At 47.3% G+C, this 26,574-nt stretch overlaps 2 protein-coding genes across 29 annotated transcripts in view; one reads left to right on the top strand and one right to left on the bottom strand.

Moving 5' to 3' along the window:
* LOC147454777 (myosin-11-like) overlaps window positions 1-26,574 on the top strand; it is a 167,389-nt gene that overhangs the window by 129,593 nt on the left and 11,222 nt on the right. The gene's annotated exons all lie outside the window — the stretch shown is intronic.
* The window catches only part of LOC147454778 (uncharacterized), a 162,973-nt gene that overhangs the window by 125,374 nt on the left and 11,025 nt on the right, over window positions 1-26,574 (bottom strand). For 4 of the 22 annotated variants that reach the window (XR_015188684.1, XR_015188676.1, XR_015188681.1 and 1 more), the window contains exons 3-4: window positions 1,741-1,889; window positions 572-647 (exon numbers count right to left, since the gene is read on the bottom strand). The exons of 4 other annotated variants lie outside the window; for them this stretch is intronic. Coding sequence is in view for 1 of the 18 variants with exons in the window: in XM_086516616.1 (XP_086372742.1) it covers window positions 16,094-17,062 (969 nt within the window). In the remaining 17 variants the exon portion in view is untranslated. Of the gene's footprint in view, window positions 1-374; window positions 479-571; window positions 648-1,624; window positions 1,640-1,740; window positions 1,890-14,837; window positions 17,086-26,574 lie in introns of those variants that run through there. 14 more of the 22 variants (XR_015188693.1, XR_015188689.1, XR_015188690.1 and 11 more) reach the window with 7 other exon arrangements.

The following is a 26,574-nucleotide window of genomic DNA, read 5'->3' as shown; positions in this document are numbered from 1 at the left end:
GAAGTATGCTTTGGTCGCTGATGCAGCGAAGGGGCTGCACAGGCAGCAACCCAAAGCATCAAGGCATCTTAAATGGGACCCCTGCCTAATCACAGCAGGCTGCTAGCCACAGGACGAAAAAACAATAAGACGGGCAGGGTAGTGTTTGCAACGGCTGCTCATGCAGAAGCAAACAGAGTGGGATGGGGCGGATGCAGATTGCAATGAAGCAACTCTCTCTCTCTGTCTCCCTCCCCCCCCTCAACGGTTTATTGATCAAATCAACTCAACCTAGAAGACTACAAGATGTAGCAGACATGGCTACTCACAAAACTTATACAAAGCCACTTGAACTCTCTGATACTTGAGACAAATATACCAAGAGAATGACGTACAGCAATTGAAGAAACAATTCTTTGTGCGAATGATCTGTGCATCGATCAGCAAAGACATCCACCAAGAAAAAGACCATCGAATGCATCTAATATGACCTATCACCCTAGATTGGGTATCAAACATAAAAGCATTCCGCATGATCCAATTATTCCAAAAGTCCTATCCACCAAAAGAAAGCAAAATCCACAACATTTACCTCATTTCCTACAGACTTTTCATAGCCAAAAATCCAGTGTTTATATGAATCGATGTTGACTAGTCTCTAGACATATCTGTCAGAAAAAAAAAAAAAAAACCCATTGGATAATTTCTGCTGCTTAAGGCTGGTGGCCAAAGGTGAAAGGGGTGCCCCCACCATGACTCGCCAAAGAAACACTTTGCCTTGAAAAGGAATCTTAAAATGCCATGGACATGGAAGTTCCCTCCACCAAGATGCCTCTCTCTCTCTCTCTCTCTCTCTCTCTCTCTCTCTCTCTCTGTGAGCAAGAGTGGGGCTTGTGACCCTCTGCAGTACATAAAAATTGTGCTGCAAAGGATCACCAAGATGCCTCTGTCTCTCTCTCTCTCTCTCTCTCTCTCTCTCTCTCTCTCTCTCTCTGAGTAAAAAGTGGGGCTTCTGACCCTTTGCAGTACATAGAAGTTGATCATGGATTCATATACAAGAAATGTGGGAAAACCCTTTGCAATACATAAAAATTGACCATAGGTTTTACAAGAAATTGACCATAGGTCCATATAAAAAAAATGCGGGAAAACCTTGAGAGATGCAATGAAATGACGGGGGAAAATCCCATACAAAGCACATGATACAACAAGGGATAAGATACTCTAATCAAGAATGATGATGAAGCTCTCTGGTTGTGGGAAACCTACACAAATCTGTCAAAAACTCTGTCCGCCTCTGCGCCTCTAGTGATAGTAGCAAAACCTACATGATCAGTGCTAGTTGTCTGACTGATATAAAGTATCCATTGTAAGAAACCTCCGTATCAGCTTATAGAAACCAAGGGATTGTAAAAGACTTGGGCTGTGCCTCCAAAATCATCCGCATCCACTCTAATCTATCTGGATGTTCTATCTCAAAAAAAGGATGCAGATCTACGGCAGAAAATTATTATATGCGAGGCAAGAGGGACCCATGTGTTGTCGACCACAAACCCCAAGGGAAGAAACCAAGGTGCATATCTCTCTGACCAAACCAACTTCCCCAAGACGTCGCTAAACTGACTCTCAAACAAAAGACCACACATGCATCTAATATGACCTGACACCCGAGATTGGGAATCAAACATAAAAGCATTCCACAGGATCCAGTTATTCCAAGAGGCCTATTCATCAAAAGAAAGCAAAAATCACAACATTTACCTCATTTCCTACAGAGTTTTCATAGCCAAAATCTGGTGTTCAGAGGATACATTGCATCCTATTATGCATGCTTGAACGAAGAAATTAATGTCCATAATTGACAAGCCACCGGGTTGTAAATGAATTGATGTTGACTACTCTCTAGACATCTGTCAAAAAGAAAACAAAACATTACCCATTGGATAGTTTTTGCTGCTTAAGGCTTGTGGCCAAAGGTGAAAGGGGTACCCCCACCATGACTCGCCAAAGAAACACCTTGTCTCAAAAAGGAATGTAAGAATGCCATGCACATAGAAGTTCCGTCCACCAAGATGCCTCTCTCTCTCTCTCTCTCTCTCTCTCTCTCTCTCTCTCTCTCTCTCTCTCTCTCTCTCTCTCTGGTAATACTAGAGCGACGCTCCACATGACGGTGCGAGACCTATGGGACCACACTCAAAGTAGCAGCCTGGAACTGCAATGGATCTATGGTCTTGATGTGGGTGCCTTTGAGAATAGCTTTACTGGAAGAGACATCATCTTTTACTCTGAGACACACCAGGCCCTTGGGCAATCCATGCCTCACATGAGTGGATACAGGTGGGAGACAGCCTACATATAGGAGACATGCTCAGAGCACAAAGGGCGGGGCTCGGGGGGAGTGGCAGTGTTATTTAGAGAGGATCTGCATCCACTGATACATGTAGCCCGCAGGGACGAGCAGGCTAGGTACATGTGGGTGAGACTGAAAGCAGAGACAGGCAGATACCTCTTTCTAGCTATTTGCTACTTTCCCCCGAGTACATCAGTTTACGCCCCTCCCCAACCCCCCTGATCCATGCCCACACGCATGTGTCTTTTTCACCACTGAGATGGTGAAGAAAGCTATCGGCAGGATGAAGACTGGGAGAGCATATGATCATGATGGCCTAGTCGTTGAGCATCTCATGCATGCCAAAGACCTACTAGCAGAGCTTCTAGCAGTTATGTTTAACCGAGCCATGTGTGAGGGCCTACCAGACACTTGGAGCCTATCTACGATCGTACCTATCTTCAAATCAGGAGACTCTATGGAGCCTGGGAATTATCGCACTATTATGATTGGGCACACACTGGCACGGTTGTATGCATCCATTCTGGAGCAACAGCTGAGTAGATGGGCAGAGAGGGAAGGAATACGTGCAACTGGGCAGGCACGATTCAGGAGAGGCTTCTCTACTCTTGACCATATCCTAACACGCAGGGCCATCATCGAAGAAGGCAGATCTCATGGGAGACGGATCTATTGTAGCTTTGTGGACTTCCGCAAAGCTTTCGAAACGCTACCCAGAGCTAGACTGATGCGCAGACTACAGGAAATGGGAGTACCCACAGAACTCATTTGGGCGATCATGGCATTGTACAGATCAGTAGTAGGGCATGTACGCACCCCGGAGGGACTTTCTACACCGGTTCACTCCACTATTGGGGTGAAGCAGGGCTGCCTGCTCTCTCCTACTCTTTTCGGTATGTATGTGGATGAGGTTTCTGACTACATTGACAGCGATGGGGATAAAGGCGCTCAGTTGGCAGGGACATGGATTCCACTTCTGTTATATGCTGATGACATAGTGTTGATCTCCGAATCCCCAGAGGGAATGCAACGTCAATTGGATGCTTTGCATACGTTTGCCCACGAAAGTGGTTTGTCTGTCAACCTGGGTAAAACCAAGGTTATGGTGTTTAATACCACCCCACAGAGGATCGGGAGGTTAGCACCTACATTCACATACGGCCAGGAGACTGTGGAGTACACAGACGCTTACACTTACTGTGGAGTACACGGACCTGCATTCTCACTCAGAAGAGCAGCAGAGACCAGACTTACTAGAGCCCACGCAGCTTTGGGGAGATTGGAGAGGATGTGTTCGAAGGTTCAATTTTAGGAGCCTCGGACGAAGCTCTGGCTCTTTGACACCTTGGTGGCTTCAGCATTTCTCTATGGAACCAAGATATGGGGACCTTCACTGGATCACCACGGGAGGCTGGGTCGCTCAGACGGATGGGGGAACATGGAGAAACCTCTCGTCTCTATGATCTCGAGGCTCATTAGAGCCAAGGCATCAGTACCACGAGCCAATATTCGAGCAGAGCTAGCGGCCCCCCCACTTATGGTGGAGGCGCTCACCAGATCAGTCTCCTTCATAAACCGCACATGGGCACTTCCTAGAGACAGATATGCTCGCATAGCACTTGAATCCTCTCGACAATTAGCCATACAAGGAGATACAACATGCTGGTATGGGGAGATGAGATCATGGTTTCAGGCACATGGGTTCAACATAGACAGGTTGCCACCATTCCATTACTCAGTGGATGCACCATCTCTCACTCTTACACAGTCAGAGATCACCAAGCTCATCCGCCAAGACCTGACCCAGCTAGACACCAGGAGGACATGGATACAACCAGCACAGGAACTGGGCACGAAGATGGCTTTCTACAGAGACCACCTCCTCCAGCTTACGGAAGATGGTTTTGTGGCGAGACCCAAATACATGGATATCCACTTGTCTCATGGGATACGATGTGCTATTGGCCAGTTACGCACATCTTCTCACCAGTTGCGGATTGAGACTGGGAGATACAACGGAGTACCAACAGAGGACAGGACATGCCCCTTGTGTAACATGGAACCTGAGACAGAGCTACACTATACATGCCGTTGCCCCGTCTACTACGAGATACGAGGCCGCTTCCATTGCTTGTTCAGAGAGGGATACGAAGATCAGAGATATCTGGGTTTGTTCTTGCTCGAGCTGCGCAGACATAGAGATAGCTTGATGAATGGCGAGGCTAGCCAGTCTCAAAGACGGATCACAGACTTCTTCAGAGCAGACACGGGACAGCCGCAAGAGCCACCCGCACAGCAGAGCTCCCCCTCGTGTCACAACAGAGGCACACTGATTGACCGAGCGATTGAACTGAGGAAATCCAGGCACCCGCGAGATTGCGAAGAACTACACAGCATCGACGGAGGCTACGACAGAAAATTCGGAGCACGTTGGCCAGGCATGCATGACACCCGGTCAGACTACTAACCATGGAGGAAATTGATGAGATTCGCCAACGACCGATGCTAGATCTCTTATGATTCAGCTATCCCAACAAGCCGCCCATTTTTCTGCTTAGTTTTTGCTTGACACACATCAACCAACTTAGGATCCCATAGTATATATCTTTGTTTTGTACTGTTAGGTTATCTTGTTACTCTGACTTTGTATCAGATCCACCACTTTGTAACTTTCGGGTCTCATAGGTCATTATGGCCTTTTGAAGACGTTAATATAACATTTCATTTCATTTCATTTCTCTCTCTCTCTCTCTCTCTCTCTCTCTCTCTCTCTCTCTCTCTCTCTCTCTCTCTCTCTCTCTCTCTCTCTCTCTCTCTCTCAGCTAGCTGCTGTTCACACCTAGTAGTTTAGGATTCCATAGTACCCATTGGATAGTTTTTGCTGCTTAAGGCTTGTGGCCAAAGGTGAAAGGGGTACCCTCACCATGACTCGCCAAAAAAACACCTTGTGTTAAAAAGGAATGTTAGAATGCCATGCACATAGAAGTTCCGTCCACCAAGATGCCTCTCTCTCTTAGAAATTGACAATTTGAAAGTGCAAAGAGTGCGAATGTATGCTTGATGTGGGTAAGCATGTATGCATAATGCGGAAGTGCTTGTGCATATAGTGTGGTCCCTTTTTACCACCGCAATCCCCTTGCTTTTGGCGACGACAAAGCATGAGGAAGCAGAATTATAAACCTGATGCTTTAGAAGATGCAGTTCAAAAATGTAAAGAAGAAATGACAGAAACTATTAACAAAATCAACCGCAACCTGCTAGGCAAAATAATAATGCTCGAAGATCGTGTGTCTACCGAAGACAAAGAGATTGCGTCACTCGAGAAGGCGCTCGCAGAGGCACAATCACGAAACACACTTGAAGATGGAGAACTGCAACCCTCAGTATTAGAAGAACTAAACTCAATCAGAGAGCAAGTGCGAGCCATCAAAGAGGGGGAAGAGCAACAAAAAGAGATGACGACTTCCTGGGTGGACGTTATTACAAAGGCTCAGCAGAAGGCAGAGGAAGCCCATAAATGGATTAACGTGGTCAAGAAAGGGAAAATCAAGGAAAAACGCCGACACCCACCATTATCAACTTGACCCTAGAAGAGGAGCAAAGACGACGTGTGCACTCTCTACATGTGAGAATTTGCGGTCTTAAAAGACAAAAATAATGTAGACGAAGAGGTAAAAGAACTCATGGCTCTGATGGGGGTTCATGAGCCGATGCACTCAAGAGCCTGGAGAGTGGGCAACAACAAGAAAAATGGGAGCAATGGGGAAACCTCGAAAGAAAGGGCACTCATCCTTCGTTTTCCCTCCATGGAAGCAAAGAAAGACTTTTTGAAGAAAAGACCAACTCTTAAGAAAACAGGTATCTTTCTCGGGGATGACCTTACCCTCTCCCAGACCACTTATATGCAGGAGGTAATGCCAGACATTAGAGCGGCAAGGGAAAAAGGCAAGATTGCCTTTTACCGAGATGGAAGAGTGGTGATATTGGAGCGACGCTCCACATGACGGTGTGAGGCCTATGGGACTGCACTGAAAGTTGCTACCTGGAATTGTAATGGATCTATGCATCTTGATGTAGGTGCTTTTGAGGAGAGTTTTTCCGGGAGAGACATCATCTTCTACTCTGAGACACATCAGGCCCCTGGGCAGTCTATGCCTCACATTAGTGGATACAGACGGGAGACAGCCTGTAGACAGGAGACACGATCAGAGCACAGAGGGCGAGGCTCGGGAGGAGCGGCAATATTATTCAGGGAGGAGTTGCAGCCATTGATACATATAGCTCGCAGGGATGAGCAAGCTAGGTACATGTGGGTGAGATTGAGAGAAGAGACATTCAGATATCTTTACATTGCTATTTGCTACTTTCCCCCGAGTACGTCAGTATATGCACCATCTAAAGGACAGTCCCCCTTTTCTATCTTGGATGATGACATATGGGAGTTCTCTAGAGATGGTGACATTATCATTTTAGGGGACTTCAATGCTAGGACTGCCCATCATCAGACAGTGTTTTATGATACCTCAGAGGAGATGCTGAGAGAGTTGGATGCTGTGGAGAAAAGCCTATCTAGACTATCGCAGGATGGGGAATATACTGAGTATGGAGGGCACTTGATAGACATGGGGACTGCACATGGATTGGCCATCTTGAGTGGCCTACAGAGATTTCCCGCTCCGTGAGGTTTCACATGCTTTCCACATAGACATGGAGCCAGCACAGTGGATTCTGTCATGGCACAGCCGAGCCTCATCTCTAGTATCCAGGATCTCACTGTTGGGCCCAGACTTGTTGGTGTGGCAGTGGATCATGCTCTTGTGTCCTTGACCATCTCTTTCCAGTTCAGTGTAGCACACAGGCCACGGGCAACTGCACCTACTCGCTACACCTTCACGCGGGAGACGGACTCTGTATACATAGATGGGATATACAAACGCTCTTGCACTGAGGAGCCAGGACGACCTCTGGAGGAGCTTACGACTATACTAACACAGACATTACATGATGCAGCAATAGAGGCATACCCACACACTCAGCCTGAGAAGAGACGCCATTCTGGGAGCATGCCGCAGAACAACTTGTATGATGCGGAATGCCGCGAGACTAGAGCTAGATTTTAGAGGGAGGTGCTTTTGGGAGACATCACTCACATGCAGTCACAGATTGACTTCCGACGCCTAGTGCGGCAGAAGAAAAGGGCATTTTTGGCTCGACTAAAGCAGGATCTTTACCAGCTATTGTTGAGTCAGGACTTGCGTGAGGCGTGGCAGCTCTTTCATGAGCAGTCACCCCCCCCGCCCCCCTACCGTTACCTCTATAGAGACTTGGGTTCAATACGCATCATCTCTCTACACAGTTTGTGGACAGCCGCCCCTCCCCGACTCCCCCGATCCATGCCCACCCACATGTGCTTTTTTTACCGTTGAGATGGTGAGGAAGGCACTGACAGGATGAGGACTGGGTGAGCATATGATCATGATGGCTTAGTGGCTGAGCATTTCATGCATGCCAGAGACCTATTAGCAGAGCTTCTAGCAGTTATGTTCAACCCTGCCGTGTGTGAGGGCTTACCTGATACTTGGAGCCTTTCTATGATTGTACTCATCTTCAAGTCAGGAGACCGTATGGAGCCTGGGAATTATCGCACTATCATGATTGGACACACATTGGCAAGGTTGTACGCATCCATTATGGAGCAGCGGCTGAGTAGATGGGCAGAGAGGGAAGGGATACGTGCAGCTAGGCAGGCAGGTTTCAGGAGAGGCTTTTCTACTCTTGACCATATCTTGATACTTAGAGCCACCATCATTGAGGAGGGCAGATCGCATGGGAGACGGATCTATTGTAGCTTTGTGGACTTCCGCAAAGCATTTGACATAGTACCCAGAGCAAGGTTGGATCAAAACGTACGTACTGATCCGTTCCGTACCGTACGGACGTTATGTACAGATCCGTACCATACGGAACGATCCGTACGCCGTTTTTTTTTTTTTTTTTTTTTTTTGGGGTTTGGGGTGTGTGGGAAGCCAGTACAATGCTGATTTAAAATAAAAATCCAAATCTCTTGCAATAGTTACATAGTATATGGTTGTCTTGTAAAACATGTCTTTGAATGTCTCTATAAGTTGTTGGCTTCTCTCTTGTTTTTTATTGGAAATGTCCTAGAAAATTTAGTACTTTGCGGTTTTTTTACAAGAGTACGTATTTTTACGTACGTAAAAAATTTTCCTGTACGGAACAACGTACAGTACGTACATATACGCCACGTACAGTACGTTTGGAACCACCTTGACCCAGAGCTAGATTGATGCGCAGATGGGAGTACCCACAGAGCTCATTTGGGGGATCATGGCTTTGTACAGGTCAGTAGTGGGGCATGTACGCACCTCAGAGGGTTTGTCCGCACCGGTTCACTCCACTATTGGTGTGAGGCAGGGCTGCCCGCTCTCTCCTACTCTATTTGGTATGTATGTGGATGAGGTTGCTGACTACATTGAGAGAGATGGTGATAGAGGTGCACAACTGGCAGGGACATGGATTCCACTATTGCTCTATGCTGATGATATTGTGTTGATCTCCGACTCTCCACAGGGGATGCAACGTCACTTGGATGCTCTGCATAGATTTGCCCACGAAAGTGGTTTGTCTGTCAACCTTGGTAAAACCAAGGTCATGGTATTTAATACCACCCCACAGTGGATCAGGAGGTCAGCGCCCGCATTCACATACGGCCTGGAGACGGTGGAGTATACAGATGCTTACACTTACCTTGGAGTGGTTTTTAGTGGACCAACATTTTCACTGAAGAGAGCAGCAGAGACTAGACTGACCAGAGCCCATGCAGCGTTAGGCAGATTGGAGAGGATGTGTTCAGAGGTTCAGTTTCAGGAGCCTCGGACGAAGCTCTGGCTATTTGACACTTTAGTGGCGCCTGCATTGCTCTATGGAGCTGAGATATGGGGACCTTCATTGGATCATCACGGGAAGACAGGTCGCACTGATGGGTGGGGGGACATGGAGAAGCCTCTGGTCTCTATGATCTCGCGGCTCATTAGAGAAAAGGCTTCAGTACCACGTGCCATTATCCGAGCAGAGCTAGCTGCTCCCCCACTGGTAGTTGAGGCACTTACCAGATCTGTCTCCTTCATACACCGCATGTGGGAACTTCCCAGAGACAGATATGCCCGCCTTGCACTTGAGTCCTCTCGACAGTTAGCCATGCAAGGAGATACATCATGCTGGTATGGTGAAATGACATCATGGTTTCAGGCGCATGGGTTCAGCATAGACAGATTGCCCCCCTTCCAGTACTCCTTAGAGGCACCCTCTCTGACTCTCGCACAGTCCGAGATCACTAGGCTCATCCGACAGGACCTGGCTCAGCTAGACATGAGGAGGACATGGATACAGCTAGCACAAGAGCTGGGCACGAAGATGGCTTTCTATAGAGAGCATCTTCTCCAGCTTACAGAGGACGGTTTTGTGACGAGGCCCAGAGACATGGACACTCACTTGTCTCATGGGATACGATGTGCTATTGGCCAGATACGCACATCTTCACACCAGCTGCGGATCGAGATTGGGGTACCAACAGAGGCCAGGACATGCCCCCTGTGTGGCATGGAGCCAGAGACAGAGTTGCACTACACATGCCACTGCCCTGTCTACTACGAGATACGAGGCCGCTTCCACTGCTTGTTTAGAGAGGGCTTTGGACCACTCTCCAGAGTCATGCAGTACGAGGATCAGAGATGCTTGGGTTTGTTTCTACTCGAGCTGCGTCGACACAGAGAGAGCCTGATGAGAGGAGAGGCTAGCCAGTCTCAGAGACACATCACAAACTTCTTTAGAGCAGACACTGGACACCCGGAGGAGCTACTACCACAGCAGAGCTTGTCGCCTCACACTAGAGGCACCCTGATCGACCGGGCGATCGAGCTGGGGAGATCCAGACGCCCTCGACTGCGGAGGACTACACAGCACCGACAGAGGCTGCATCAGAGGATTCGGATCACTTTGGCCCGACATGCACGACGCCCGGTCAGACTACTGACCATATAGGAGATTAATGAGATCCGCTAGCGGCCGATGCTGGATCTCTTGTGATTTAGCTACCCTAGCTAGCTGCTCTGCCCCATTCACACCCAGGATTCCATAGTATATTTGTTTTGTCATTTTGTTACTCTGACTTTGTATCAGATCCACCACATTGTAACCTTTTGGTCTCATAGGTGACTTTGGCCTTTTCAAGACGTTAATATAACATTTCATTTCTCTCTCTCTCTCTCTCTCTCTCTCTCTCTCTCTCTCTCTCTCTCTCTCTCTCTCTCCCCCCCGGCTAGCTGTTGTTCACACCTAGTAGTTTAGGATTCCATAGTATTTTATTGTGACATTTGTCATTTCATTTTTGTCATTGTTGTCATCTTGTTACTCTGACTCTGACTTTGTATCAGATCCACCACATTGTAACTTTCTGGTCTCATAGGTCACTTTGGCCTTTTGAAGACGTTAATATAATATTTCATTTCATTTCTCTCTCTCTCTCTCTCTCTCTCTCTCTCTCTCTCTCTCTCTCTCTCTCATACGTAGATTGTAGGACATGGGGGTGCCCACAGAGCTGATTTGGGGGATTTTACCTTTGTACAGGACAGTGGGACATGGATCCATTGCTATTATATGCTGATGATATAGTGTTGATTTCAGATTCTCTGAAAGGGATGCAACGTCATTTGGATGCATTGCATGTATTTGCACAGGACAATGGATTGTCTGTGAACCTTGGTAAGACGAAGGTAATGGTGTTTAACACTACGGCACAATGGGTAAGGAGGTCCGCCCCCACCTTTACATATGGTCGAGAAACTGTGGAGTATGCAAATGCTTATACTTGTCTTGGGGCAGTTTTCAGTGGTCCAGTATTTTCCCTGAGACGTGCAGCGGATACGAGATTGACCAGAGCCTTGACCAGAGCCTATGCAGCATTGGGGAGACTTGAGAGGATACGTTCGCAGGTTCTGTTCCACGAACCTCGGACAAAGCTTTGGCTCTCTGACACTTTGGTCACTTCGGCCATGCTATACGAAGTGGAGATATGAGGCCCCTCAGTTGATCATCATAGCAGAGCTCACAATACTGATGGATGAAGATGTATGGAGAGGGCCTTGGTGTCTTTGATGATTAGGGCCAAGGCCTCAGTACCACATGACATTGTCAGGGTGGAGCTTGATGCTCCTCCATTGGTAGTGGAGACACTCACTCAATCAGTTGCATTTATGCATGGCAGCTGGGCTCTCCCTAAACCAATTATGCTCAATTAGCAGTAGAGTCTTCGCGACAACTGGCATTGCAGGGAGATAGATCATATTGGTATTCAAAGATGGCATCTTCGTTTCAGTTACATGGCTTTAGTATGGATGGATTGGCTACCCCCATTTCAGTACTCTCTGGATGCACCCTCCATCTCCCTCACTAGGGCAGAGATTACCAGGCTCATCAGATAAGACTTAATTCAGTTGGATACGAAGAGGACATGGATACAACCTACACCTGAGTTGGATACGAAGATAGCTTTCTATAAAGAGCATCTTCTCTAGCTTACGGAGGATGGTTTTGTGATAAGACCAGGATACATGGATACTCATCTATCCCACCGGATACGATGTGCTATTGGTACATCAGCTAGAGATCGAGACTGGCAAATTTAGAGGAGTACCCGCTGAGTCCAGGATTTGTCAAGTGTGCCAGTAGAGCCCGAGACAGAGGTACATTACATATGTCACTGCCCAAAATACTATGAGATACAAGGCCGCTTTCGGGGTTTGGACCACTTTCTAGAGTCATGAGATACCACAATCACAAATGCATCTGATTATACTTATTGGAAATTCGCAGAGACAGAGAGGACCTCTTGAAGAGGGGCACAATGCGAGAGAAGCCGCAATAGCGGCAAATTACAGATTTCTTTCAATCACAGACAGAGGAGTTCGAGAAGCCCGCACAACATAGCAGCACCAGAGGCATACTGCTTGATCGGGCGATAGAGTTGGGGCGGTCCCGTCACGCATGGCTGAGGACGCCCTCCCGACATCGACGCAGATTGCGACAGAGGAGTCATACCATATTGGCGCGACATAGGAGCCGTCCCAACATAATGCTTACCGTGGAGGACATTGAACCTCTACAACGTTTTGGATATTGATGTCTGTATTGTCAGAGAGCTCCATTGTATCAACCCACCTAACCCCCCCCCCCCCCTTCCCCCTTTGTATCAGCTTTCATCCCACCCCTACCCACTATTTTCTTTTCAGTTCTTTGTACTTTTTGTACCCACACCTGGTATTAGATTCACCACATGTAACCTTCGGGTCTCATAGGTCATTTTGGCCTTGTGAAGATGTTAATATTACATTTCATTTCATTCATTTGTCTCTCTCTCTCTCTGGAGAGTGGTCCAAAGCCCTCTCTGAACAAGCAGTGGAAGCGGCCTCGTATCTCGTAATAGACGGGGCAGTGGCATGTGTAGTGCAACTCTGTCTCAGGCTCTATGTCACATAGGGGGCATGTCCTGGCCGCTGCTGGTACTCCGCTGTATCTCCCAGTCTCGATCCGCAGCTGGTGTAAGGATGTGCGTATCTGGCCAATAGCAGATCGTACCCCATGAGACAAGTGGGTGTCAATGTACCTGGGCCTCGTCACAAAACCATCCTCCGTAAGATGGAAAAGATGCTCTCTGTAGAAAGCCATCTTCGTGCCCAGCTCCTGTGCTGGCTGTATCCATGTCCTCCTCGTGTCTAGCTGAGTCAGGTCCTGGCGGATGAGCCTGGTGATCTCGGACTGTGTAAGAGTCAGAGAGGGTGCATCCAGTGAGTACTGGAAAGGAGGCAATCTGTCTATGCTGAACCCATGTGCCTGAAACCATGATGTCATCTCCCCATACCAGCATGCTGTATCTCCCTTCATGGCTAACTGTCGAGAGGACTCAAGTGCAAGGCGGGCATATCTGTCTCTAGGAAGTTCCCACACGCGGTGTATGAAGGAGACAGATCTGGTGAGCGCCTCAACCACTAGTGGGGGGGCAGCCAGCTCTGCTCGGACAATGGCACGTGGTACTGAAACCTTGACTCTAATGAGCCGCGAGATCATAGAGACCAGAGGCTTCTCCATGTCCCCCCATACATCAGTGCAACCTGTCCTCCCGTGATGATCCAATGAAGGTCCCCAAATCTCAGCTCCATAAAGCAATGTAGAAGCCACCAAAGTGTCAAAGAGCCAGAGCTTCGTCCGAGGCTCTTGAACTGAACCTGTGAACACATCCTTTCCAATCTACCCAGTGCTGCCTAGGCTCTAGTGAATCTAGTCTCTGCTGCCCTCCTCAGTGAAAATGTTGGCCCACTAAACACCACTCCAAGGTAAGTATAAGCATCTGTATACTCCACTGTCTCTTGGCCGTATGTGAATGCGGGCGATGACCTCTTGATCCACTATGGGATGGTATTAAATACCATGACCTTGGTTTTACCAAGGTTGACGGACAAACCACTTTCCTGGGCAAACCTATGCAAAGCATCCAAGTGACGTTGCATCCCCTCTGGAGTGGAACCCATCATCAGCATATAACAATAGTGGAATCCATGTCCCTGCCAGTTGTGCACCTCTATCACCATCTCTCTCAATGTAGTCAGAAACCTCATCCACATACATACCAAATAGAGTAGGAGAGAGCGGGCAACCCTGCTTCACCCCGATAGTGGAGTGAACCGGTGTGGATAGACCCTCTGAGGTGCGTACATGCCCAACTATTGACCTGTACAATGCCATGACCCCCCAAATGAGTTCTGTGGGTACTCCCATCTGCTGTAATCTGCGCATCAATCTAGCTTTGGGTACGGTGTCAAATGCTTTGCGGAAATCCACAAAGCTACAATAGATCCGTTTCCCATACGATCTGCCCTCCTCAGTGATGGCTCTAAGTGTCAAGATATGGTCAAGAGTAGAAAAACCCCTCCTGAACCTTGCCTGCCCGGCTGCGGGTATCCCCTCCATCACTGCCCATCTACTCAACTGCTGCTCAAGAATAGATGCGTACAACCGTGCCAATGTGTGTCCAATCATGATAGTGCGATAATTCCGAGGCTTCATAGGGTCTCCCGACTTGAAGATAGCTACAATAGTAGATAGGCTCCAAGTATCAGGCAAGCCCTCACACATGGCACGGTTAAACATAACTGCTAGAAGCTGTGCTAGTAGATCTCTGGCATGCGTGAAATGCTCAGCCACTAAGCCATCATGATCATAAGCTCTCCCAGTCCTCATCCTGTCAATGGCCTTCCTCACCATCTCAGCGGTGAAAAAAGCACATGTGTGTGGGCATGGATCGGGGGGATCGGGAAGGGAGGGCTGCTCAGGAACTGTGTATAGAGATGATGCGTATTGGCCCCAGGCCTCTGTGAAAGTAATGGCAGGGGGGGGGGAGGGGGGGGGGAGTGCTCATGAAAGAGCCGCCATGCCTCACGCGAGTCCTGACTCATGAATAGCTGGTATAGATCATGCTCTAGGCAAGCCAAAAATGCCCTCTTCTTCCGCCGCACTAGGCGTCGGAAGTCAATCTGTGACTGTCTGTGAGTGATGTCCCCCAAAAGTACCTCCCTCTGAAGTCTGGCTCTAGTGTCCCGGCATTCCTCATCATACCAGTTGTTCTGGGGCATGCTCCCCGAACGGCGTCTCTGCTCAGGCTGGGAATGTGGGTATGCCTCTACTGCTGCACCATGTAGTGTCTGTGTCAGTATAGTAGTAAGCTCCTCCAGAGGTCGCCGTGGCTCCTCTGCGCACAGGCGTCTGTAGATCCCATCTATGTATACAGAGTCTGTCTCCCGTGTGAAGGTGTAGCGAGTAGGGGCTACTGCCCGTGGCCTATGTGCTATACTAAACTAAAAAGAGATGGTAAATGACACAAGAGCATGATCTACTGCCACACCCACAGGTCTGGGTCCAACCGTGAGATCCTGGATATGAGAGATGAGGCTCGATTGTGCCATGATATAATCCATTGTGCTGGCTCCATGTCTGTGTGAAAGCATGTAAAACCCCCCGCAGCGGGAAATCTCTGTAGGCCATTCAAGATGGCCAATCCGTGTGCAGTCCCCATGTTTATCAAGTGTCGTCCATACTCAGTGTGTTCCCCATCCTGTGATAGCCTGGATAGGCCCGTCTCTGCAACATCTAGCTCTCTCAGCATCTCCTCTGAAGTATCATAAAATACTGTCTGATGATCGGCAGTCCTAGCATTGAAGTCCCCTAGAATGATGATGTCACCATCTCTAGGGAACTCCCAAATGTCATCATCCAAAATAGAGAAGGGGGACTGTCCTCTGGGTGGTGCATAAACTGACGTGTTCGGGGGAAAGTAGCAAATAGCAATGTAAAGATATCTGCTTGTCTCTGCTCTCAATCTCATCCACATATACCTAGCTTGCTCATCCCTGCGAGCTATATGTATCAATGGTTGCAACTCCTCCCTGAATAACACTGCCACTCCTCCTGAGCCCCGCCCTCTATGCTCTGATCGTGTCTCTTGTCTACAGGCTCTGTCTCCCATCTATATCCACTAATGTGAGGCATATACTACCCAGGGGCCTGATGTGTCTCAGAGTAGAAGACGATGTCTCTTCCCATAAAACTATCTTCAAAAGCACCCACATTAAGGCGCATAAATCCATTACAATTCCAAGTGGCAACTTTGAGTGTGGTCCCATAGGTCTCGCACTGTCATGTGGAGCGCCGCTCTACAATCACCACCCGACCATCTCTGTAGAAGGCCATCTTTCCCTTCTCTCTGGCCGCTTGAATCTCTGGCATTACCTCTCTCATATGCGCAAGTTGTGTGAGAGTGAGGTCATCTGCAAGGAATATACCCGTTTTCTTAAGTGTAGGACGCCTCTTCAAGAAGTCCTTCTTTGCCCCTATGGATGGGAAACGCATGATTAAAGCTCTCTCCTTCGAAGTCTCCCTATTTCCTTGCGTCTTCTTCCCTACCCTCCATGCCTTTGTATGAGTAGCCTCACTCCCCATCATGCGGAGAAGTTCTTCGACTTCCTTCGCTACATCATCTCGGTCTTTTAAACCGGTTACTCGTATATGCAAAGCTCTAGTTTTCCTTCGCTGCTCTTCTTCTAGAGTCATGTTGATGATTGTAGGAGTGGGGACAGATGTGGTTTCTTTCCCTTTCCCTTTCTTAGCGACTTCTATCCATTTCTCGGCCTCATCCGCCTTCTTCTGTGTCTTCGTGATCACATCCAACCACGAAGACGTCTTTGCCACATTTTGTTTCTCCTCCTCTTTGATCATCCGCACCTGCTCCCTGATGACCTTGATTTCCTCTATCACTGAGGGTTGGAATTCCCCTTCCTCTATTCCACTGCTTCGACTATCAGCAAGCTCTCGCTTGAGGGTTGAGACCTCTTCTTTGAGTGCTTGTGAATCCGCCTTAAGTCCTTGTAGCTCTGCGTGCAAGTCCTCTTTCTCCTTCTTCCATTGTGCGCTTTCGTTGAGAAACATTTGAAGAAGGTTGGCCTTCTCTTTCCACCATCCTTCCGTTTCTGCTTTCCATTCTTTCATCTCCCTTTCCATTTGTGTTATCCGCTTGTTTGTAAGCACAAAGGTTGCCTTCGTATGGGGCTTGCACATTGGCGAAGTGCTCATGACCTCCATCACTGGCGAAGTGCTCATAACCTCCATCAAATCAAATCCAGTCTGCCCTTCTGCACACAAGTTTTCCCGCATTATGCATACATTTCCTCCCACATCAGGCATACATGTCAATACATCTTGCTACATTATGCAATATGCGATTTTTGGAATAAATTCTGAAACTTTGAAAAACTGATTTGAATTTTGCAGTTTCTGAAAATTTTTCTGATGTAACTCTGAGTCTTTTTTTGTTTTCTGAGTTACGTAAAGTGAACTATCCTCTAATAGCATGTGATTTACTCTTGTTCCTGAAATCGTGATCTTAAAATAATATGGATCTAAGAACTCGAACTTTTGAGAAGCTCTAACTCTTTCCTCGTATGCCTTCTTTCCTCCGAAAATCTGAAAATTTATCCCATATAATTCTTTGTAGGGCCACCTCCTCCTGGGGAGAGAAGATGTTCCAGGTGAGAAATCACGGTTGAATATTTACAAGCTGCGAAGACACTAGCTGCTTGTTGCGCTGGACTCAGCCATAGAATTTGACGCCCTTATTCCCTTAAAACGCCCATCAACCCTGCGTAAGAAGGATTGATTGGTGAAGAAGCTCGAAGGATGCAACTTTGTTCAGGCAAACCGGCTATGTCTGTTCAATTTTGAAAACTTATTATTGGCGGTACGAGGATCAGAGATGCTTGGGTTTGTTTTTGCGCGAGCTACGCAGACACAGAGAGAGCCTGATGAGAGGAGAGGCTAGCCAGCATCAGAGACAGATCACAGATTTCTTTAGAGCAGACATTGGACACACGGAGGAGTTACTACCACAGCAGAGCTCGCCGCCTCACGCCAGAGGCACACTGATCGACCGGGTGACCGAGCTGGGGAGATCCAGACGCCCGCGACTACGAAGGACTACACAGCACCGACGGAGGCTGCATCAGAGGATTCGGATCACTTTGGCCCGACATGCACGACGCCCAGTCGGACTAATGACCATGGAGGAGATTGATGAGATCCGCCAGCGACCGATGCTGGATCTCTTGTGATTTTAGCTATCCCAGCTAGCTGATTAGTTCACACCTTGGAGTTTAGGATTCCATAGTAGTCATTTAGTCATTTTGTCATATTGTCATTGTCATTTTCATTTCATTTTGTTACTTTTGTTACTCGGACTTTGTATCAGATCCACCACATTGTAACTTTTAGGTCTCATAGACACTTTGGCCTTTTGAAGACGTTAATATAACATTTCATTTCATTTGTGTGTGTGTGTGTGTGTGTGTGTGTGTGTGTGTGTGGGGATGAGCGCGCAGGTTCAGTACGTCGGGATTAGGGTTTCGCACGCCCAGCAGGACACGGGCAGGTTTCAGCAGCTCGTGAGCAAGCAACGAACAGGTCGCGAGGGCAACGAGTAGGCCCCTGTTGCTCGCACTCTAGCTACAGAACCTGCTCGCGCTGGTCTGCTTTAGGGTTTGCAACAACAAAGCAGCTCGCAAGTTGGGCATCGCGCTAGTCTGCTCTAGGGTTTGCGACAGTGCCAAAACAACTCGCGAGTTGGTATGCAACAAATTCACGTGGGTATCCAATTCACGCTGGTCTATTCTAGGGTTTCGATACTTCATCTGCAGCTTACTCCCCATCGCACAGAGCATTCAGAAAATTTAGAAATTCGAAAATTCAGAAATTCACAGAAACTGCATAGGGGGGAATTTGTATGCGAAATGTATGCTTGATGCGGGAGAAAATGTATGCATAAGTGTGGAAAGTTCTGGAAACAGCTGTGTTTAGTGTGGACGTCTTGTGAGGGAGGTCATGAGCGCAAACCCAGCACTTCTCAAGAGCTCTAGCCTCTCCCCCTTGAGTGGTTTGCATGCAATGGCATCACCAGCAATGAAGAAATCAACTTTTATGGCTACCAGCAAGAGGTTAGCAAACATGGAAAAGGAGATGAACGCGTACAAGACAGAGATGGAACAGTGGAAGATGGAGAAGGCAGTTTTTCTTCAATGGAAAATCAGTGAGGCCGAGCTTCAAACTGTGGAGAAAATGGAGCATCGGGCTGAAATTGAAGACCTCAAGAATCAAATTTCAGCCCTCAAGAGAGACCTAGCCGAGGCAAGAGCCAATCGTGGAGTAGAAGAGGGAGAAATCCAACCTTCAGTGATAGAAGAACTTCAGGTAATCAAAGAGCAAATGCAAGCCATTAAGGAAGAGGAGAAACAACAGGAAGCAAAAACGTCTTCATGGACAGATATGATTACCAAAACCCATAAGAAATTGGAGGAAGCGAAGAAGTGGATTTCGGTCGCAAAGAAGGGCAAAGGCAAGGAGGTATCAATCCCCACTCCCACCTTCATCAACATGACACTTGAGCACGAACAACAAAGACGTATGAGGGCTTTGCATGTGAGGGTTACCGGCCTCAACGATCGGGACAAAATTGATGAGGAAGTACGGGAGCTCATGGTACTAATGGGGATGGAAAAAGCGACACACACAAGAGGAGGCCCGGGGGAAACATGAGAGGAAGAGCTCTCATATTGCGCTTCCTCTCTATTGAGAAGGACTTTTTGAGGAGGAGGCCAACTCTCAAAATGACTGGTATCTTCCTTGGTGACGATCTCACCGTCTCACAGCTTACCCACATGCAGGAAGTCATGCCAGAGATTAGGGCCGCAAGAGAAAAAGGAAAGACAGCTTTTTACAGAGAAGGAAGAGTGATCATTATGGAGAGACGCCCTACATGAAGGTGCGAGACCTATGGGACCACACTGAAAATAGCTACTTGGAATTGTAATGGGTCTATGCGGTTGGATGTTGGGGCCTTTGAGGACAGTTTCAGAGACAGGGACATTGTATTCTTCTCGGAGACTCCGCTTTGCGTCCTCCCGGGCTTAGTCGCCAGCTACTCCAGGACACGCCTACTCACTTTCTCCGATTTCAGTGAGCTTTGGCAAGCGTCCGCAGGTCGACAAAATTTTTTGATTTTTGATTCGGGCTCATTTCGGTCTCCGTTTCCACTACAGGCAGTACTGCACAGGCTATTTTGTCATTTTGTGCAGAATTTCTGTCAGTGCCGTTTTCTGCATAACAGGTGCCTGATAGTCTTCTAAGGTTTGTGCTATATAGCACGTGTTGTTCCCGCCCCGTTTCTCCTATTTTCGGGAAGTTTTCACATCAGGTGCAACATTTACCATGGGTGACAACAACACAGATGTGTTCAAGATGTTTGCTGCTAAGGACAGGTTGGATGGGAACAACTACCGTATATGGGCTTATATGATGCAACATGTTCTTATATGAACAACTACCGTATATGGGCTTATATGGCGTCTAGAACATTGTGCAGGGCATTGATGTACGTCCTGGTTCTGAGGATGTAGGCGATGTTGAGGATGTTGCAGGTCTTGCTGCAAGGATTGTTGCTATTAGAGTTGTTTTGCCTACGGCAGAACAACCTCGTTGGGATGTAAAGGATGCGCAGGTTCCTCACATTTGTTCAGCAAAATCAGCAAAACAGGCTTGGGATATTTTGGCTGGTCTTTATGCAAGTCGCAATGAGGCTAAAATTGTTTTGCTGCGTAAAGAGTTGGAGTCAAAGATTATGCACAAGGAAGATGATATGGACACTTTCCTTGCTAGTGTCAAGGATATCAATGAGCAACTTATTTCTGCAGGTGAAGTCTATTACTAGTACCATATGAAGCATGGCATGATAGAAAGCCTTCTATTGAGCACATGCGTGTTTTTGGTTGTTTTGCAAATGCTTTGGTGCCACAAACACAGCGTAGAAAATTGGATGATAAGGCTGTCAAATGTATTTTTGTTGGTTATAGTGCTGAAAGCAAAGGTTACAGGTTATATCATCCGCAACCAAAGCGTATTCTGGTTTCACGGGATGTAGTGTTTGTGGAAGATTCTGTTCAGCCCTTGATGTGATGTACTAGAGACAGTAATGTAAGCTCACAGGACATTTATGTGACACTTTGTTGCCTCTTTTCAGTGGTGGAAATACGAATGTAATTTCCAATGAGGCAAATGTACAGCCTATGGGGGTTTCTGAAAATGTTACAGATCAGCCTATTACTGATGCAGATGTACATGATGTACTTGATGAGGAAAGGGCTGAAAATGAGCAGGCTAGAGGTATGCCAAAATGGCTGGTGCACAGTTTGCGTGACAGTAAATTGGATGCACCTTTGTCTAGTCGTACTCGTTCAGGCTCTCACGATGCATCTTATGCATCAGATTGTTATGCTTTGGCTGTGTCTAGCTTACATGATGCTGAGGAGTCTCTGTCTTTTGATAAAGCACAGAATTCAGAAAATTGGATGGTTGCCATGCAATCAGAATATGATGCACTTATAGAAAATGACACATGGACTTTATGTGATTTGCCTCCTGGCAAAAAGGCCATTGGTACGAAGTGGATTTACAAATTGAAACATAAGCCGGATGGTGAGATCGATCGCCATAATGCTCGACTTGTTGCAAAGGGTTATGCACAGCAAAAAGGCATAGATTGTGAAGAGACTTTTGCTCCCACTTGTCGTATGACTACTATGCGTTTTCTATGTGCATTGGCAGCTCATTTGGTTGGGATGTACATCAATCAGACATTGTTACTGCTTTCTTGAATGGTGACATATTTGAGGAAGTTTATGTAACGCAGCCTCGCGGTTTTGTCATAAAAGGACAAGAGGACAAAGTGTGCAGATGTCAGAAGGCTTTGTATGGGTTGAAGCAATCTCCTCGTGCTTGGTATGAGAAAACTGACACTCATTTGGTTAAACGAGGCTTTCGTAACAGTCCAACAGAAAGCACATTGTATGTAAAGCGTGAGGGACCAAATGAGAGACATATTGCTGAATTTAAGGCTGATTTGAATGCTACTTTCAAAATGAAAGATTTGGGGCTGTTGCATCATTACTTGTGTATACAGTTTAAGCAGTGTGATGGTGGTATAGCCTTGTGTCAGAAAAGTTACATAGAGGAATTGCTATGTAAGTTTGGACTTGAGGATTGCAAACCTATTGCCACTCCCATGGAAACAGGTTTGACGTTGAGTCTACATGATGCTGGCGATCCTGCTGATGTCACTCTTTACCAAACTGTTGTTGGCTGCCTCATTTATGTATGCAACACGAGGCCAGATATTCAGTTTGCAGTCTCATAGGTTAGCAGATTTATGCATAGCCAAGGGTCTAAGCATTGACAGGCTGTCAAGAGGATTTTCCGCTACCTTAGTGGCACTTTACATCTTGGCTTGTTTTATTCCAAGGGGGGATTATTGCCGCCAGACTTACATGCTTTTTCGGACTTAGATTGGGCTGGTTGTTTTGACACGCGGGTGTCCACAAGTGGTTTTTGTTTCATGCTTGGCAGATCATATATATCATGGTTGAGCAAGAAGCAACCTACTGTGGCCACTTCGAGTTGTGAGGCTGAGTACAGGGCAGTCCTTACAGCTACGCTTGAGTGTGTATGGCTCAGACGACTTATGGCTAATTTGGGTGTTGGACAGGACACTGCCAACACTATCTACACTGACGGTCAGAGCGCATTGGCAGTTGCGAGGAACCCATTTTTTCATGCTCGCACAAAGCACATTGAGGTGCATTACCATTATGTCAGGGAGAGGCTCTCAGTAGGAGAGGTCAGCTTGGCTTATGTGCCAACACAAGACAGCCTTGCAGATCTTTTCACAAAGGCATTGTCTCGTTAGAAGCTTGAAGCTTTCCGCAAAGCTTTGGGCTTACTCCCCTTTGTGGACTGATCATGTCCTCAGCGCATGGCACTTCCCTTAACTCACGTGCCAGCTCTCGTTCACCGCATCGCTCCTTGGGGGATTTGTTACCATATACATGTGGTAGTGATGTGTGTGAACACACTAGGACCGCCGGGGCATTTTTTCCCTCTTTAGGAGGTTTTTTTCCCCGAGCATTGTATATACGCCCATCACTCTAGGGCTATCCATCTTTCCATTGCATACTAAGTACACACTCTCTATTGTGTGCGTTGAGCTTCATTCGTCTTCTCGAAGCTGTGTGCGTTTCTCTGCAACCCTTATTCCAACAATGATCATGATGGTCTAGTAGCGGAGCACTTTATGCATGCTAGGGATATGCTGATAGAGGTTCTTGCAGTGTTGTTCAATCGTGCCATGTGTGAGGGGTTACTTGAGACTTGGAGGTTGTCTACTATTGTGCCTATCTTCAAGGCAGGGGATCCTACAGAGCCTAGGAACTACCGCACTATTATGGTTGGACACACATTGGCACGGTTGTATGCATCGATTCTTGAGCAGTGCTTGAGTATTTGGGCAAAGGATGAGGAGGTACGGGCAAAGGGTCGGGCCGGTTTCAGGAGGGGTTTCTCCACTCTTGATCATATTTTGACACTCAGAGCCATCATTGAGGAGGGCATGTCACATGGGAGACGGATTTATTGTAGCTTTGTGGATTTCCGTAAAGCATTTGGCATGGTACCGAGAGCTCGATTGATGCACAGACTACAGGAGATGGGGGTGCTCATAGAGTTGATCTGGGGGTTTATGGTTTTGTACAGATTAGTGATGGGACATGTACGCACTCCGGAAGGGGTATCTGATGTAGTTCACTCTACGATTGAGGTGAAACAGGGCTGTCCATTGTCTCCTACTCTATTTGGTATGTATGTTGATGAGGTGTGATTACATTGACAGAGAGGGTGACAGAGGTGCCCAGCTGGCAGGGACGTGGATCCCATTGTTGTTATATATTGATGATATTGTGTTGATATCTGACTCACCAGAGGGTATGCAGCGGCATTTGGATGCACTACACAGTTTCTCAGAGGATAGTGGATTGTGTGTAAACCTTGGTAAAATCAAGGTTATGGTGTTTAACACCACACCGTAGTGGATAGAAATCAGCACCTACTTTCACATATGATCAAGAGATTGTGGAGTATACAGATGCGTACACTTACCTGGGGGCAGTCTTCATTGGGCCGAGATTTTCTTTGAGAAGAGCAGTAGAGACTAGACTGACTAGAGCTTATGCGGCCTTGGGAGGACTAGAGAGGATGTGTTCGCAGGTTCAGTTTCAGGAACCTAGGACAAAGCTATGGCTCTTTGATACTTTGGTTGCATCTACTATGCTATATGGGGTGCAGGTTTGGGGATCTTCTGTAGGCCAGGATGGTTGAAGATGTATGGAGAGGCCCTTGGTATCTTTGATCTCTCGACTGATTAGAGCCAAGGTGTCCGTACCACATGATATCATTCGAGCGGAGTTAGCTGCTCCCCCTATGGAGATTGAGGCGCTTACCAGATCAGTCTCCTTTGTACACAGCCTATAGGATACTACCAGAGACAGATATGCCAGGCTTGCCGTAGAGTCCTCCAGACAGCTAGCTCTACAAGGGGATACATCATGCTGGTATGCACAGATGACATCATGGTTTCAGACACATGGCTTCACCGTGGACATGCTGCCTTCTTTTCAGTATCTCTGCAGGCACCCTTGATGTCTCTGACACGGGTGGAGATTACTAGTCATTCGTCGGAATCTGATCCAGTGAGACACGAGGACATGGATAGAGCCTGTACAGGAGTTGGGCACGAAGATGGCTTTCTATAGAGAGCATCTTCTCCACCTCATAGGGGATGGGTTTGTAATTCGACCTAGCTATATGGACACACATCTTTCTCATGGCTTGCATTGTGCCATTGGCCAGATACGCACATCCTCACATCAGCTTGAGATTGAGACTAGCAGATTCAGAGGGATACCAGCAGATGGCAGGATATGCCGCTTATGTCATCTAGATCCAGAGACAGAGTTACATTACATATGTCATTGCACAGTGTACTATGAGATACGAGGCCGTTTTCATTGTCTATTCAAAGACGGTTTTGGGTCTCTATCTAGGGTCATGAGCTATGAGGATCAGAGATGTCTTGGACTGTATCTACTTGAGTTACACACGCACAGACACTTTACTGAGGAGAGCTAGAGAGAGACGGTCCAAGAGACAGATTACAGATTTCATTACACTAGATATTGGACCCCCAGAGGAGCTGCCAGAGGAACAAACACCATTGCAGAGCTCTGCCCGCACTCATACTACCGCTACTGGCATTCTCATAGACTGAGCATTGGAGCTAGGGAGATCTAGACGCCCGCGATTGAGGAGAGGAGCTACATAACATCGATAGAGACTACAGCACAGGATTCGAGGCATACTCTCTCGACGTCCAAAGTGCAGATGAGGATGGATCTCCACCATATTTTCCCCCCTTCTTTCATTGTACTACACATTGTATTTTGTTTCAATTCTTTTTGATTCCAGACATGGTATCAGATTCACTATGTTGTAACGGCTTGGTTTCATAGGTCATTTTGGCCTTTTGAAGACGTTAATATATCATTTCATTTCTCTCTCTCTCTCTCTCTCTCTCTCTCTCTCTCTCTCTCTCTCTCTCTCTCTCTCTCTCTCTCTCTCTCTCTCTCTCGTCCTCTCGTCCACATACATACCAAATAGAGTAGGAGAGAGAGGGCAGCACTACTCGATAGTGGAGTGAACTAATGTAGATAAACCCTCTGGAGTGTGTACATGCGCCACTACTGACCTGTATAATCCCATGATCCCCCAAATCAGCTTTGTGGGTACTCCCATGTCCTGTAGTCTGCGCATCAATCTAGCTCTGGGAACTGTGTGAAATGCTTTGTGGAAGTCCACAAAGCTCTCCCCAATAATGGCTTTGAGTGTCAGAATGTGGGCGACTAGAAAAACCTCTCGTGACCATGTCTGCCTTGCTGCGCGTATACCCTCTGTCTGCCCATTTACTCAGCTGCTGCTCAAGAATGGATGCGTACAGCCGGGCCAATGTGTGTCCAATCATGATAGTGCGATAATTTCCAAGCTCCATAGGGTCTCCTAACTTGAAGATAGGTACAGTAGTAGATAAACTCGAAGTATCATGCAGGCCCTTACACATGGCTCGGTTGAGCATCACTGCTAGGAGCTTCGCGAGCACATCCCTGGCATGTATAAAATTCTCACACTCTAAGCCATCATGATCATATGCTCTCCCAGTCCTCATCCTATCAATGGGCTTCTTCACCATCTCAGCGGTGAAAAAGCACATGTGGGGCCACGGCTTGGGGGGTTCTGGAAGAGGCGGCTGTCCAGGAATTGTGTACAAAGATGATGCATGCTGACCCCACGGCTCTATAGAAATAATGACAGGAGGGGGGGAGTGCTCATGAAAGAGTCGTCATGCCTCACTTGAGTCCTTACTGAAGAATAGCTGATATAATCTTGCTCTAGTCGAGCCAAAAATGCCCTCGCCGCACTAAGCCTCGAAAGGCAATCCGTGATTTTCTGTGAGTGATGTCCCCCAAAAAAACCTCCCTTTGAAGCCTAGCTCTGTCTCGTGGCACTCCTCATCGTACCAGCTATTCTAGGGCATGCTCCGAGAACATCGTCTGTCACAAGGCAGGCACCACGTGCCCATAGAAAAGAACAGACTGAAGAACTTTAAGCACTTCAAATAACAACTGAACTGAGAGAGA

This window comes from Adiantum capillus-veneris, chromosome 7 (assembly GCF_014529385.1).
Source record: "Adiantum capillus-veneris isolate H3 chromosome 7, ASM1452938v2, whole genome shotgun sequence".
NCBI classification, from domain to species: domain Eukaryota; kingdom Viridiplantae; phylum Streptophyta; class Polypodiopsida; order Polypodiales; family Pteridaceae; genus Adiantum; species Adiantum capillus-veneris.
This window is presented reverse-complemented; position numbering and strand designations above follow the sequence as displayed.